At 37.2% G+C, this 17,725-nt stretch overlaps 1 protein-coding gene across 1 annotated transcript in view; it reads left to right on the top strand.

The window, feature by feature from the left end:
- Positions 1 to 17,725, top strand: part of LOC111502093 (neuroligin-1) — a 476,486-nt gene that overhangs the window by 279,757 nt on the left and 179,004 nt on the right. Inside the window, exons 3-4 of the mRNA XM_074169241.1 lie at positions 8,094 to 8,366; positions 8,681 to 8,945. Of these exons, the coding sequence (XP_074025342.1) occupies positions 8,193 to 8,366; positions 8,681 to 8,945 (439 nt within the window). The 5' untranslated portion in view covers positions 8,094 to 8,192. The remainder of the gene's footprint in view (positions 1 to 8,093; positions 8,367 to 8,680; positions 8,946 to 17,725) is intronic.

Genomic DNA, 17,725 nt, shown 5'->3' with positions numbered 1-17,725 from the left:
ACGTTTGGCTAGTTCCTCAATTGTCGAAGTCATCAGGCCGTAGATGTCACTGGGACATACAATTTTCAGTCCAGCCGCTTCCTTGGCTAAAGAGTCGGCAATGTGATGACCTTTACTCCTGTCGGATCCTTTAACCCACCCCAGGATAATACATACACACACATATACACAGTCATCATTTCACGGAAAATTGACGAACGTTACGTAGTAGAAATCTGTTAGAATATAGAATTAAACATTTTGCATTTTGCATAGCGAGCATGTTGAAAATTATATAGGAAACACCTGACACGTTTAGTAAACTCAGTGGATTGAGAGTATTTATTCATTTTTCTGTTGGTAACATATTATAAAGACTGTAGTAAGTGGTATTTTTTTTTATTAATAATAGTGTCATAAGCAACAACCAGTTCGGCTTTCAACCAAAAAAGAACACCCATGATGCTATCTTTTCTTTGTTATATGACGTTTATGGAAATATCAATGAAAAAGAGTTATCAGCAGCAGTGTTCTGTGACTTATCTGAAGCCTTTGACTGTGTAGATCATGGAATACAGCTAAAAAAACTATATCACCATGGCATCCGTGGAATCACTCACAAGTGGTTCGAAAATTATCTCACAGGAAGAAGTCAGATTGTGAAAACCTCATCATCCTCAACAGAAGGCGAAATGAAAAATGGCGTACTACAAGGTTCAATACTGGGACCGATACTTTTCCTGCTATACATAAACGATTCAGCATCTATCGATATAAAAGGAAAAGTCACCATATTTGCTGATGACACCACAATATTGTGGTAATCTACACGAGAATATAAGTGCAGATATAAAAAAAATTAAAAAGTGGTGCGACTCGAATCTGCTGTCTTTCAATGTTTCCAAAACAAATTTAATATCATGGAAGAGCAATCTCTGCGATGATTCATCACACGCAGATATTGAATCCTACCATTTGATTGGTTGTAGTAGTATGGAACCATCAATGAAAACCATTATTATTATTATTTTTCTTTATTTTTTTTTATTTTTTTTTTCACCGTAGTGTGCGCTGGTCAGACCCTTTCCCCCGAAGCCCCGATACATTCGGGAGGGCGCGCCAGCATTATCAACCAATGACCACTCCCCACACCGTGGAGTAAGTGATCATTGGGTCCGAGAATCATGTGCCCTGAGCAAGCGCAGCGAGCCAAGAATGACAGCCTTCTGTATCTGTGCGGCTGAGATTTCTGCCTCAGTGCGGCAAACCGGTATGATTTTAAGATTCGAGAGTAGAGAGGACATCATTCCACCAAGGATTCCAATAATCAGAACAACCATCTTGACAGAGTGATCTGGATAGAGTCTGCGGAGTTCGAAGAGAAAATCTCGATATTTTATCCGTTTTTCCCCCTCTTTTCTGACGATATTCGTCTCGCCAGGAGCTGAAAACTCCACGACAAATATCGTTTTGGTCTGGTGGTCGAGAAGGACTACATCAGGCTTATTAGCTCGTATGAGCCTGAGGGCTAATTATTATTATTATTATCATCATCATTCCGCTGCTTCATTGACAGCATTCTTTCACCAACACAGGACGCGGACAGGATAATTGAAAACAGACCTAGTACTGAATTTTTAGGGGTGATAATTGAAATAAACTCAAATTCGATGATCACATTGTCACCCTCAATAAAAAACAGTGCAGTGAGAATAACATATAAAGATTTTGGTTTGTCTGCCGCTAAATCGGCTTATTTCTCACTTGTTGAGTCACATTTGAGGTATGGAATTCCTTTCTGGGGAGTATGTTGCAAAACTCAAATGCAGACGGTGTTTATCATTCAGAAAGGGGCTATAAAATTCATGTGTAATGCCAAAAGTCGAGACTCCTGCAAACTCCTATTTGAATTACATAAAATCTTGACAGTTTTTGGAACCTTTATTTTAAAAATGGTATGTTCAATTAACAAACATAAATTGATATTTAGCGGTTACTCCAATTATTATGCCCTTCGTCAATCTAACGACCTAAGATTACCCATACCAGCCTCTACTCTAGTCAAAGACTCTTTATATTATAATGGTCTCAAGATGTCCAATCATTTACCTGACCATATTAAAATTTCAGAGGATAGCTGGGTATTTCGAAAATCAGTAAAATACTTATTATGTGGTAGATCCTATTATAGTTTAGAATTTATTTTATCAACTGTATTATTTATTAAACAAAGTATGGTATACTGCATTTGAACATTTTAAACTTTTTTAGTATTTTTCATTGTTTGATATCTTTAATCAATTTCATATGTGTTTGAGTATTTTAACATAATTGGTACCCTATATACGTATGTGTGTGTTTAGATATGTATATATATATATATATATATATATATATATATATATATATATATATATATATAACTATAAATTATTTTTGATTTGGGTATTTCAGTCAATATCTGCGGGCTATGGAAATACTATTTTTTGTTATTCAAGCTTTCGGAAAGTATATTTTTCTCCTTTATCAAGAATATACTTTCTGAAAGCTTTCGAAAAGTATATTTTTCTCCTTTATCAAGAATATATTTTCCGAAAGCTTGAATAACAAAAAATAGTATTTCCATAGCCGCAGATATTGACTGAAATACCCAAATCAAAAATAATTTATAGTTATATAATAACCAGTCAACTGAATTTGGCCTTTCAATATATATATATATATATATATATATATATATATATATATATATATATATATATATATATATATATATATATATATATATATATATATATATATATATATATATATATATATGCTTATGTTTATGATGACTGATGGAAATTTGTAGCTTTGTCGATAAGACATAATATTCTTTGGGCAATAAAGCATATTATTATTATTGATATTATTATAATTCTTCTTGAAAACAAAATGCCTGAATTTTGGTAACCTGAAGACATTTGCTTGTCCTGTATTCAGCCATGTATTTGAGAATGTCCAGTCGACCTATTTATTTGTTCATGTTTTTCTCTCACTTTCTCGATATTTTCATCGGTTGATGATGTAATGGAGCGTCCAGGGCGATCGTCGTCATTCACATTTTCTCGTATTTTTGTGAGAAGCTTGCACCACTTGTAAACATTTTTTGACCCAGAGTACAATCACCATATGCCACTGTCAACAACATTGAGCACTCAATTCTATTTTTCTTACAAAATTTGATGCAAATTCTTCAATACATTTCTTTACATTGCAGAAAATCGACGAACACCCAACAAACTTTCAACTTGTATGCCTCTCAACAACAAACTAAACATTCTCAACAACTGAAACTATGAATATGGTATATTCACCTTATTCTTTTAACATTACCTAACACAAATCATTATAAGCAACTTCGTTAACTCCATCATCAAATGATCACTTGGAATGGTTGCTTCTTATGATCAAATACATTTCTATGGGATATGAAAAGTTGTCTCTGTCCCTCTGTCATATTGTCTGCAGTTTAGGTCTTCATTCTCAAATCATACTTTGTTAACTTATCTTCTTGATAGTCAATTTATCCCCTGAGTAAATCCTTCAATCAGGAGTTGTCCTCCAATTTGTGTTAACTCTTGTTTGAAATCCATGAATAGAGTTATTGACATTTCAAACAGTTTATTCTCTCAGTGTAAACATGTTATTTGTATTGCCAAATATTCGTTAAACTAACTACTATTATAAGACAACAAATAAAGCTGAGGCACCAGCCAATCTAATGATAACACTGATGATTTTCAAACATGACTCAACTTCTGACGGAAGCACTAATCTCTCACGAATCTGGATATTATTACGCATTGGTCAAACATAAAACGAATGGTTTAAGTTTGACGGTAGTAGTGTCACTAAATATTCTGGCGACATCTTTAATTTATTGGAGTCTCTGGAGACACCTTTCATTTCATTTCTATGATAGAGGGCACATTGGCAGATCAAGATCTACAAATGATGTGATGCTGCAGGTTTTCTCACGTTTTCCTGCAGCTGAAGAAGCAAATGCGTCTCTGAAATCAATCAAGTTGCCCTGGAAGGTCAATTAATTTTTGTTGTTATTTCATAATCTGAATTACTTTCTGTTTTATATGTATATTAACAATTTCAATTTTCAACTCAAATTTTCGGAAATTATTGTCAGATTATTATCAACATCGAACATAAGCATCACTCTCGATAAAATATTCCAACTGAAAGTTCTAATAATGAACGAACCAACATATCAATGTAACTTTGTTCAACTGATTGCGTTCCAGATGGCAACGATACTGTTAGCATGTGATTTACTTTGTTACGGAGGGTCAACTGCAAGGCTTCTGTTTTCCCATCTATATGGATTCTCAAACAATAACATTACTCATAGAAATATCGGTAGGTTCAGTAAACACGATGGTGTTTACCGCAATCTGCTGGAAACTCATCGTGTATTGATTCATTCCACTATTGCGATGATTTTGTATTGTGGGTTTTGGGAATTGTTAATAGGGTAGAGCAGAAACATTTCTATATTTCTTTATACTTTTCTCTAGGTACTTTCTCACCTGCGTATGAGAGTGATCTTAATACTCTCTCAGAAGTCACCTGTTTTTTCTAGATTGATAATCGACCCTTGCAAAGCTTTTTGTTTCGACTACATAACAATGAATTGTCAGTTCGTCATGTTTTCATCAACTCTGACAGTATCAGAATTCTTTGGAAATAGACTCGGAATCGCTTGTTGAACAGAGTGACCTACTCAATCCTCAACTCATGCAACTATGCAAATTTAAAATGTTCCAAGTTGCTTCTTGTTTGATGAAGCAGCTGATAAATCAAAGCACCTATTTTGACCCATGACCCTATTTTCACTTGCTTCTTGTTTGGTGAAGCAGCTAATGAAGCGAGGCACCTATTCTAACCCATAACCCAATTTTCACCAACAGAGCAAGAGAACTGAAGAAGACGAAAAAGTAAGCGAGGTTTAATACTCCCAGCGTCATTTATCCACATTGGATCGTATAGATTGGTCATCAGGCAAGATAACCAATTCTTCGAGACAATCGACAAAATTTTATAGGAAGGTCTGTGAGAACCTTCGGAAGTTTTTATAGGTCGAGCTTCACACATTTACATTTAACTGATCTCCTTAAAAGAGATCACGCTATCTATGGGATTGACAACTAACTAATTCTCAAATATTGAATGAAAACGAGGCTTTCCAAAGCGGTCAATTGCAAATCCATGTTTCGTTATCGGCCGACGACTAAATTGGTCCTTTCTCTCTCACTCCACTACAGCTTCCACTACAAAGCGACTATAGTACAATTCTCTAATAGAAGGCACTTAATTCTCAGAAGTATTATTAATTTACAATTGTCAAGGTTGTAATCCTATATATTTTATCATAATTTTTTCTCATCTGTATAAATTCCCTACGCCCCTGCAAGAGACAGATTAAGGCAGCAACATCAGTTATTAATGAGAATTTAGTGCCTTCTATTTTGTAATTATAGTATAGTTGAGACCCAGAGACAAAACACAACACATTCATGACATCTTTCTTTGGTGTTGAATTCTCTGCTGATCAGATCTTGAGCTTCTTCAATGAATCAGCATTAACATTGTCGTTTGTGTCATGTTTTATCACAAAAAACTAAACCTCTGAAAACCGTTCTTCAAGGAAACAGTCGATACATATATCCAAATGAAAATAATTATCCTTAAAATTCCAAACTTACTCGGAGATTATTTTTTTCTCTTATCACATATCTAAAAATATTGCTAAATGTTACTTATGAATTTGAAGGACATTTTCAGGCATTGTGATTCGAGTAAATATGTCAAGAATATCCTGTGATCAATCATTTCTAGATTGTAGCATTTATCTGAATTATTTCTCGATTACTATTCAGAAGATTATTTTCAATCAGCTTGAAATCTTTACTGAGGAAACTAACGAAATTCACGAATCATCATGATCGTTTATACAATTTATTATGTATTCAAGAAAAAACTTATTGTGAGATTTTTACTAAAAAAATTTACGACAAGGCAATACTTGTTTTGCTATAGTTGCTATATACAGTGCTAGTCAAAAGTCCCCTCCCCCCCCTCGTATCTTTGGAACGGGTATATTTATAATAATGAAATTTGGAGGGTGGAAATAAACGGATGTAGGCTTCTTAACTGGTCATAACAGGTGACGCAATAGTCATAAATGACGTCACAAGGCCACTGTGACCAAAAATTTCAAACGGGACCCTATGGCAAGTGACAGCTCGTTTGAAAGGTATTGAAAATACCTATTCAGTCATACCAATTTTGTTTGGGTTTCGGCTGATTTTGATTGATAAATTGAAGAAATAGGAAAATTATTGTTTCGCATTTAATTAATAAAGATTTTAAAGTACGCCTCTGGTTCATTGTCAAAAAGGTTGACGTGTTTGAATTATCTACTTGTCAAAAGTGTTTATACCTTGAAAATTTACCTAAGCTATTGTTTAAAGAGACGTTTAAGTGTTTACATAGGCAAAATGGTACGTACTGTAGCCGACAAAGTAGCAGCTATCTTAATAATTGGTGAATGTAGAAACAATTTCCATGCAGCGGAACGACTGTTTAATGAGAGGTACCCCGTTCGCCCTATATCGAGGGTTTATTTGAGGGAGCTTCTTCGGAAGTTTGAAGCATCAGGTAGTGTTCAAGATGCCAAACGATCTGGTCGACCAACAATTAGTGATGACAAAAAAATTGACATACTTGGAGAAATGGTAGTGAACCCTACTTCTTCCACAGCCCAAGTTGCGTCTATCTGTGAAGTCAGTCAAAGGACAGTACATAGGGTGTTGGCTAAAAACAAATTTCATCCATACAAATTAAAAATGGTGCACCAACTTTCAGATGATGACCCCGACCGAAGACTAGAATTCTGTGAAACTATGTCCGATAAAATGAACCAACAACCAGGCTACATACAGACAATTTGTTTTAGTGACGAAAGTACTTTCTTTCTCAATGGAAATGTTAACACTCAAAATGTGAGGTATTGGAGTGACACAAATCCTCACATCTTTCGTGAAAAACATACTCAATTTCCAGAAAAAGTAAATGTTTGGGCAGGTATTTTGGGAAACCACGTAGTTGGGCCTCTTTTTCTCAATGCTAACTTAACCGGTGAATTGTATCTGGAGATGTTACAAACTGATATTGAGGCGTTAATTCTTGAAATTCTAGAAGATAATCCAGATGAATTCGACAACTTGGAAATAACGTTTCAACAAGATGGTGCTCCTGCACACTATTACGGTGCAGTAAGACGTTACCTAGATGAAGGATATCGTGGTAGATGGATTGGACGACGAGGTTCGATCGAATGGCCAGCTCGGTCACCGGACTTTACACCATTAGATTTTTTTCTATGGGGGTACTTGAAATCTAAGGTTTACGCTACAGCACCTGACAGTATTGCCATTCTGAAACAACGAATTGTTGAAGAATGTAGGGCAATTTCCGCTGACACACTGGGACGAGTACGACAAGAGTTTAGCAATAGGATGCATTACTGCCAGGAAGTAGATGGAGCACATTTTGAACACTTATTATAAGAACTGGTTCTTAAATCTTTATTAATTAAATGCGAAACTATAATTTTCGTATTTCTTCAATTTATCAATCAAAATCAGCCGAAACCCAAACAAAATTGGTATGACTGAATAGGTATTTTCAATACCTTTCAAACGAGCTGTCACTTGCCATAGGGTCCCATTTAAAATTTTTGGTCACAGTGGCCTTGTGCTCTGAGTGGATAGTGAGAAAAGCTGTTCTTCAGTGTATTTCACTAGTAGGTACTTTCCGTATTTCTTTTTATTGATCTGGTTCCTCACTAGTAATTTTGGTACCGCTTCCTTTGGTTTTGGGCGAGTATTATATGAAGATGATGATCTCTGTGTCCATAACTCTCACAAGCTCTCTACTCTATGTGATTTTTGTCTTGGCATCGAGTATAGAGTTAAAAAAGGTCATAACATTGATAATGACATCATCAACGACGATCAGCAGATGAACAATCATCATAGAATTTTTTTTTGCAGACTCTTCCGGCTACTGGAGGAAATGTCAGACCAGTAAAATCTCAGAAGGTTACGAAGAGTCAAAGGGATGCCCAATCATCATCGTTCTTCCATTAGACCATGCTTTCCATATGCCCATACAGGCGTAATCTTATAATATTATGTGTCCTACTAGTACACATACTCGACGTTAGCTGTGGACCTCGCTATAGTTCCAGAATAGTGGATATCCAGACAGGAGCGATTCGAGGAATAATCCTGGAACTCAATTCCAGACATTTGGAACCCGTCGAGGTGAGTTTATCATTACATATACCTAGTGACTGTGTTTCCGAAAACCAGGGGTTAGAAGGCTATTGGAAAGGTAATGTCCAGTGCAGTCAACAGAAAAATCATACTGAAGAATCTTTTAATATTGATGGTGGAGGAGAAATACAATTGCGTTGTATAGTAGTGAACAATGTCGAAGACAAGAATCCAAACATGATTTCGATCTGTTAGTGTACAATTTCCAGTTTATGATTATGATACCACTCGATATTTCGAAAAATTTAGTGAGTTGTGATCATTTCCACTGTGTCCCTCATCATTTTTATTATTTGTTACAGGTTTTTCGAGGAGTACCGTACGCAGCTCCACCGGTTGGGCCGCTAAGGTTCCGCTCCCCCAAACCTCCCCTTCCCTGGCCCGGTACTCGTCTGGCTGATAGTTTCGGTGCTGCCTGTCCCCAAAAGTACCCGGATGTGAGTAACAGAACGGCAGCTCTTCAGTACATGCCAAAAGGTCGTTATCAATACCTTAAAAAGTTGGTGCCGCTCTTGGTCAACCAATCAGAGGACTGCTTGTTCCTGAATATCTACGTTCCGGGAAGTGGTGAGTGTTTCAGTTTGATCATTCGTCATGAAATGATTCTGAAAGTCCATAGAAAAACATTTGTTGACTGAAGAATACAACAAGTTGTCTGTTTTGTTTTGAAATTGGTGTGATTTACAGAGTAACCGGTGGCAAATGAAAAACAATGAAATTAAGTAGACCAAGGATTATAACGAAGTTATTCTCGAAGAGTTAAATTTTTGTGCCATCATGAACCCATCAGCCCAACCTGAGGAATGCGAAAGTCAAGCGCTTTGATAAACCAAGATCTTCAATGTTACTGAAGAAGACCCCATGCATTGGCTTGTTTCGCCGCATAAGTGAGGTTATCTCTGTGGCTTTCATATGAGCCTTCTGCTCAACGGGTTCCAACTTGGTGAGAGAGTTGTGAGCACCTCGTTCAGTGTCGAAAACTAACCCAAGTTCATCAAGTGCTCGGACAGCTGCCCTGAAGATGAATGCTCCAATTCCTGCTCTCTCATGATCGCGGATCAAGCAGAGAAGGGCATCCGTACTCCTGACGACTTCACAGGGTACATCCAGTACCATTCTGTCATGTAGACACTCCGTACTCGAAAGTTCATGGCTTCCCTATTGTCAGGCGAAGTACGACCGTGGAACGGACGATTTGGGATGCAAACTCCTATAGTGACGCATTATTTTTCGGGTCTTTACGTCGAGCTCCTTCCGAGTCCACTTCACTACTCCAAACGAATAGAGTAAGATTGGAATGGCAAGCATATTTGTTGCAGCAACTTTTTTCTTCCTCGACAGTTCCGATGACCAGATCTGTCGAGGTGTTTGCTGATTCTTGCCGCGGAGAGAGTTCTTCACTGCTGTCAACTATTGTGAGTAGTGTTGTTCCAATCCGAGGGAAATATACGTCTCTCCGGCATCCAGATGGTGTAGGATGCTTCCATCTACGAGCTGCACATCCTCTCCGTAGTCCCCGCATCGTCGTCTTTTGGGATGAATCATTGCACATTTGTCTATCCCAAATATCATACCGATAGCATGCGATAGCAGCACCCTCAAGGACTGATGGAGATCCTTCTCTCCAGAGGCATAAAGTTCAAAATCATACATATGAAAGAAATGGGTGACCTACTGCCTTTGGTTTCCGGGGGTGCCACAGTTATACCCTCGAGTATTTCTGAGCGCAATTATTATTATCATTATCATTATATGCATGATATGCAACTCTTTCGACCAATTTCAACCTTTTTTTGTCTCATTCCGTTGATCTTTTTTCTATATGATCTCGAAACATTATTTCGTGTAATGATGCTGATACTTTGCTAAGGTTGATAAACTTAGGGCAGCATTTTTGGGGTTGAGTGGAAGAATATTTCAGAGGAGGTTTCATCTCCAAACGAAATGAACTTTGCCCTTTTCTCCAGTTTATTAGCTCATGATCACAAACATGAAGTGTATAATTAATGTGAGAGATACAGGCGACTAAAGGATTGTTGAGTATTTTCATGATGTTATGTGAATCAGTTAAGTGTAAAAATTTGTTTTTCATTTCGGTATGTTGTATCTGTTTATTGTATGCATGAACTTCAGCTTATATACATATCCATTTGAGTTGTCTCGGTAGAGTTAGGGTCTAGTCGCTTTCATAATCGTAATATCAAATTTAACGTGTTAATCATCCATGCAGAATTTCAATATTTTTTCACAATCAAATTTTAATATGTTTTGATTTGATAAGGACAGTGACAGTTATCGAAATTTCTGGAAAAATGCAAAACTAATCACGTATAATTCAAGATTGATGTTACCTACATGTTGATTTTATCGCTTTCAGTTGTATCGCTGTCGAGAAGAACCATTTCATCGCTGTAGAACTCTGTTTTGGTGGACTAGCCTTCAGGTTCTACATAATTTTATCATTTCTAAAGGAAAAATCGCTTCAGTACTATTTTGGCGGCCTATTGTTCAATTCTTCATCGTACTAGCTCCTGTGAATATTCCTGTATAGAGTGAGGCCAGAACTTTCACGTTTTTTTTGCGGATTCAGGAAGTTTATTAAACGTTTTATATAGGTTTAATTTTGGGGTGGATATTAAAACATTTATTCGGGTATAACGGTTCGTATAAATTTCTAGTAATTAGGCTAATGCCAGAGACACATGGCGAAGAGCAACTGCGTTCGGCTGGCATCACCAAATGATTCTATCAAAGTTGAAATTGGGAGGATAAGTATACTGGATAATATTTGTGGGTCTGTCGGTTCACAAATGAAAATCTTTTGCTGTGCGTTTAGTCGAATCTAGAAACAGCTTTTTGAGTTTTTATATGGTCAAGGAAACATTCAGGTTGTGAGGATTTTCAATTTTCTTTCTCCCGTTTTATGTAACATCCAGATGTGAGAGAAATATCGATATCGTTCTGGACGAGCAACAGTTGCCTTTGACAGAATCTCCGAAAAATCTTGGTCTCATAATTGACCAATCCCTCAAGTTTAACTCTCCTGTCTCTGAAATTAGGAAGTCATCGAAGAAAACATTATGCGACGCCCTAGTTCTTTCTCACGCCAACTATGCAGATTTGTATATGGCCCAGCGTTACGTTTATCTGATAAAGAGAGAATCCCTACGTAACGCATGCCTTACTCATTACAGGAACAGGAACTAGCGGGGAACAATACGTGTCTCATCAGTTGGAGAGACTGAGATAATAATAATAATAATAGCTTTATTGCCCAACAGTTACCCATTTACAGGACAATATACTTATTCATACTTAACCAGAAACGGAAAATGAAATGAACAAAAAAGAAAAACTGATTCTGATTACCTACTTCAAGTACATGTTAGCAATTCTGATAATATTGTGAAATAAATCACCATGGGCACAAATGCTATCAAAATTTGTGCACATAACATACAATATTGGGGAATTGAGCATAATGTTAGTTCTTGCTCTGAGAGGTCTTGAAATCGATTGCGATCGTGAAGCTGGCCATGATACATTGAAGTTAATTTGTTCAAGAATTTCAGGACAGTCAACTCTATCATTCACTAACTTGAATAAAAATATGAGCGACGCACATTTTCTGCGATGCTCTAAACTAAAAAGTTCCAAACGTTCATATATGATATCATTACTGATACCTCTCTCAGGGTGAGAACCATCAATTCTGAAAAATAGAAATTCACAAAATTTTCTTTGAAGTCTTTCAATGGCTATGTTATTAATCTCATAGAATGGACTCAAACGATACTTGCATATTCTATTTTCAAACTTACGTAGGTGAAATACAACAGCTTCATGGCTTCAATATTATGAAAGTTTCTGCAATTTCTAACAATGAAACCATGAGTTCGGAGAGATTCTGAAACTTTTTGTGAAATATGTCTACCAAATGTTAATTTATGATCGAATATTACCTCTAGGTCTTTGATCTCATTACATCTCAGCAGATCTGAATCCATACGGGAATGTATAAACCTTTTTTTCTTCGTCTATAACTCACTACTTTACATTTCTCCACATTGAGTTTCAATTTATGACTGCTACACCAAGCAACAAGAAATTCTAATTGATATTGAAGATTTACACAATCACCTACTTCCTTAATTATAAAAAATAATTTCTAATCATCCGCGAAGCATAATCGCTCACAAGCTAAACTCTCACATAAGTCATTAATAAACAATAAAAACAAAAAAGGACCTAGGTTTAAGCCCTCAGGCACACCAGATTTATAACTGTTATAGGAGACTAAGAGGCAGTATTCGAAAAACCGAAACTCATCAGTTTATTGAGCAAGATACCATGATCAATTTTATCAAATCCTTTAGAGAAATCCATGTATTTAACATTAACTTGGCCATAGTTATCTAATGCCTCGGAAATAAATTGAGTAATAATGACTAGATTTGTAACAGTAGAACGCTTAGTAACAAATCCATGTTGATGTTGAGATAGTTGCCGTTGAACAGAAACATATATGCGATTATATAAAATGATCACAAAAATTTTAGAAAACATACATAAAATAGATATGGGTCTGTAATTCTCTATATATGATTTTTTAGCACTTTTGTATACAGGACATACTTAAGCTTATTTCCAAATATCTAGGAATGTTCCAGATATCAGACTGAGATGGCTGAGATCATAACAACAAAAGTACCCAGTTACCTTCACGAGAAAATAAGATATAGAAAAGATATCCATAATTTGAATCTGAGAAGATTGAAACACGTGTCACGGTGTTGAAAATGACGGTTTTGTGTTGGGATAAAATTACAGTAATATTCTACATGTTTTTGATAACATTATCCTTCAGTTCGTTGTTGGGACACTACGAATCACATGCCACTTCTCAATTTTCATGTCTAAGTAGCCTATTCAATATGACATTGATACATGAAGCTTTGCCTACTTACACATTACATATTTTTTCAATAGGAGGATAAATCGAGTGGTTCATTATTCGAAGCATCTCATTCCCTTTCACTAACTATGTTTTTTTTCAATTGGTCCATTTGAAATAAAGAAATTCGTTCATAAAATTATATTCGAGAAAAACATGAGACTTAGCTTCCGTTCCTTTCATTGAGAACATTCAACAACAAACGATATGAAGATGGAAACAAAATCAACAGATATATTTTTCGAAATGGCCTTCATTATCTTCTGCAAAATTCATTTCACCAAAGATATCTGAGGTAAGTACCGGCATTTCTGAACAATTCTCTGTCGTAGCGTTTCTAAAGTTATAGGCTTGAAACTTTCAATTTGAGGTGTACCCACAAAGGAATCCAGATGGTGAGATCAGGTGATTCAGCTGGTCACTTCTTTGGAGACCGACTCATCGCATTGGAAAGTATTCACTTCAAAACTGACTGGAGCATAATCCTGCTGGAATATAATTCCATTTTCTAGCAAACTGTGGAAATTTTCTGAAAATTTGGAAGTCACAGAAACTATACATTTTTGTAAAGGATTCAATGGAATAATTTCAATGGAACATAGTCCAACAATACGATTACCAATGACTCTGGCTCAGAAATTCATTTCAGTTTGTTCAGTTTGTAAAGTTTCACTTTGTCTTGGGAGAAACAAAACATGTTTCCAGACATATCTGTTTTTCTTTCTTGAATGATTTCCATTTGGATTGTTGATGAATTTCTCAAAAAATAGGCGTAAAAATAATGCTGTACATCTAGGGGGCGTTTAATTTTGAATTTCCTGTACTTGAAAGAGTTAACTCAGGGTTTTTCGGGGTTGTAGGAGCAAATAGAACAGATTTTGATCTGGTTGGCTTGGTCAATTTATTCGATTGGTCAAAGGTGCTTATCAGATATGAAAGAACTGATACCATGAATTGTTAATACCCAGAAATACATTTCGGAGATGAACTTACATACCCCTGTACCCAACTAATTCAAACCTATCTATACAAATGCAGGCACACCATAGAAAATATAAGTTATTTCTAGATTACTCGCAAAGACATTCAAAATAATTTCAGCTGTTTTGAAATGTAATGTAATAATTGGAAAAGTGTCAATGATAACGATTTGTTTTCCACTGCAATCTGAGTACAAAATAAAATATTGAATGCAAAAAAACAATGGCGCTCCAACCGACAAAAGAAGGACGTCTGTACCACAACAAATAATTTTTGTGAATAGGAATGGCGTACAAAGAAAAGATAATGGTGTCGTTACAGCCTTTGATATTGTATACAGCAGTAGTAGAAGAAACGACACGCGTAAAAATCTACAGACCACGGCCAAATAAACGAAAAATAGCTTTTACACATCAGTCAATATATCCACCCCGGAGCTTAAGCAGGGTGAAATTCAAAATGAGGAGTGAGTGGAAAATAAAACAAATGATTGGACTACGTGAAATAGTCCAAAGAATTCACTCCAAACAAGTTGCAACCTCATACAGTTCGAATAAGAAAAAGTAGTTGACCGAATTCAACTGAAACGTAAAGCGCATCTCGTCACTCCAAATTGAAATCCTGGTCGCCATCTGAACTCCGCAAAAAGCCCCTAATGGCCTCGACCTGCCATGGCCCTGGAAAACAATTGAAATAACAATCGTGTGTAGACTACATAAATAACGTCCGAATATATCACTGGTGATACACGAGCTCAAAAACGGGGTGAATGGATCGCTGGTGTTTTTGGAGAAATAATACCGGGGTTGTGGAAAAGATTAGTTCCTCCTCAGCAATCCAACTCATCAATTATGATTACGAATTCGATTCAATGATGTCTCTATAGATTTCGTAATATCTGGAAAGTTAGTTCATATGCGTCATAATCTACGTCATACTGATTCATACCTTTCAACATGAAAAGTGTGGCATCAATTTTTTGATATTTGAACGGGGAATCAGAGACTATCGAGTATATGGTTGGACTTTCGCCAATCCACAATAAGTGAAAACTATCGAGGATGTAGTTTACGTTTGTGGAAATAAATATTTTGTAATGAATTTCGCAAAATTGATCTCTCCCAAGTACCTACATAAAAGGGTGTTATGAACGTCTGCCGAAAGACAATTACTTTTCCGGCTAACACCACACTGGATTTTGGATTATATCCGACAGACAGATGTTTCTCGTTCATCCAGCAGCAGGAACATGCTGAAATTATTCAAGCAGATCACCTGCAGACCGCTGTTTTCAAATATCATCTCTCGTCAGTACAGGAACGATCGCAGAGAGCAAAGTGTCTCGGAATTGCTCCACTTTATATATGTAACCTTCGTCGAAGAGAAATATTGTTAACTAGTTACAACTCCATCTCGTGAACAAACCCCTAGTGGTGAAGAAACATCCCATATACCAAAACTCTGACAAAAATCAAAAGGGAGAACTATCGAGGGGAGATACATAGATATCCCAACAGGTCATTAAGTCTGTGAAGATAGCCAAAGACACGATTGAGAAGGGTTGGTGTGAAAGAACTAGAGGACTGGAGCCCATCAGGATAAGTTGAGACGCTCCCGTGGGTTGGGCTACCTATCGGGCGCGTCCCCAGGTGGTGGATACGGGAATGGCCAAGGAGCTGGTGGCCCTGTACGGGAAGTCAATGTGGCCTTACGGATGGGGTCGCCGGACTCTTGGTCAGTGGCAGAAGTAAGTAAAGTGAGGGTAACTGAAACTCCTCGAGAGCCTTCGCGAAACATGCCACCGTGGAACAGCCTACCCAAGGTAAGGTGTGAGGAATCGTGCCAACAGCTGAATGGCCACAGGGTGATATGCGGTTAAGAACGATTCCCTTGATGAGCAGGGCGGAACCTCATTGTAATCAGCCTACTTCTGGTAATGCGGGGCTCTGCCATAGGTGACCATCTCTTTCCTTGCTACTCGTGTGAACACACATGAATGAAATAAACACAAAACCGAAACAACAAAAACCAATCCCAAAGCTGGACAGAAGTGGTCACCTTAATCTAAGGCGGTGGCTGGGGATGAACGGAAATGTTCACCCCAATCTACCGTTAAGAATGAGGCTGGACATGTCAGATCACCTTGTGATGTAGTACAAAGGCCAAGCCGTAAGCGCATTTGCGGCGCCAAGGCCAAAAGGAGAAAGAGAGTGGAAGTGGCAGGAGTGGCAGCAACTATAAGTGCATCATTCTCCTTTTCCACTCCACCTACAACAGTAACGGCACTTTCTGCGGTGGGTGCCAAGAGCTGCGCCTTAAATAAAGGCAAGAAACAGGCTGCCTCTGTAGGAGAGACCCCTCACTTGAGCATCTCCACGGAGGGAACCCTATGAAGGTTGAAGAAGCTGCACAACGACACTAATGTCGCTGCACCTTCCAAAACCTTTGCGAAAGCCGCAGTGAGACACCTCAAGGTTGCCAAAGAGAGTGTGTGCTTGGTGAGTCTTGGCCTGCACCTGCCGATATAAAGGAGATGTCTCGCAGTGACATGTCCACCTTCCTAGAAAAGACAGGATGGACGATGACCTAGGAGGACAACTCCTCGGAAGGATGTACTATGGGTCACATTTGGCCTAAGTGCTGTGGGTCTACACTCACCCTCTCTACCCTACAGATACAGATACAGAAATTGAGATGGTGCTCCTTCAATCTTTCGACTTGAGGCAGGCTCGGAAGGAAAGAAATCGCACACTCTCCATTTGAAACACCTACACAGCATCCTAGATAACATATCAGAAATTCATAACTATTGGACTTTTTGTAAGTGAATCCTGATCTTCTGAAAGGACAAAATAGTGGAGAGGTATATTCATTCGTTGTTCAGATAACAAAAAGATATCTTCTCCTTGGAAAGGAACTCACCCTTTTATGCAATGAATGAACAAGTGAATGCAAGTTGATTGCCACAGAATAATTCAGCATCCCTATGAAACAATTGAATCGACAAGATCAGTCAATAATTCCATCATGTTGATGGTGCTCTCATCATAAAAATTCCAATCAATTTTGGGGTCCATGAATTACTGAAATGTACATACTAGCTTCCCCAATTGATGCAATTGATGAAACGACGGATACAAATGAAAAACCAGCTCTTGATCGGAGTTTCGGTTTGGATCGTCCATTCAGAAAGGAATGCTGTTTGAAATTCACGCAAATGATTCAGTTCAATTATGAACATGTTCGAAAGCTCAATAACATACATTGATTCGATGACAATAGTTTGAAGCTATTGTTATTGATCTGCGCTATTTGAGTGAGCATTTGGAACAAACCATCCGTTTTGTGGGCGATGAGTTTCTGGATGAAGTAGAAATTTTATATAATATTCAAATTTTTGATTGACAACATA

This window comes from Leptinotarsa decemlineata, unplaced genomic scaffold (genome assembly GCF_025532065.1).
Source record: "Leptinotarsa decemlineata unplaced genomic scaffold, Ldec_3_MD MMD2_P_RNA_scaffold_5, whole genome shotgun sequence".
Taxonomy (NCBI): domain Eukaryota; kingdom Metazoa; phylum Arthropoda; class Insecta; order Coleoptera; family Chrysomelidae; genus Leptinotarsa; species Leptinotarsa decemlineata.
Note: the sequence above shows the minus strand (reverse complement) of the source record. Positions and strands in the feature narration are given on the sequence as shown.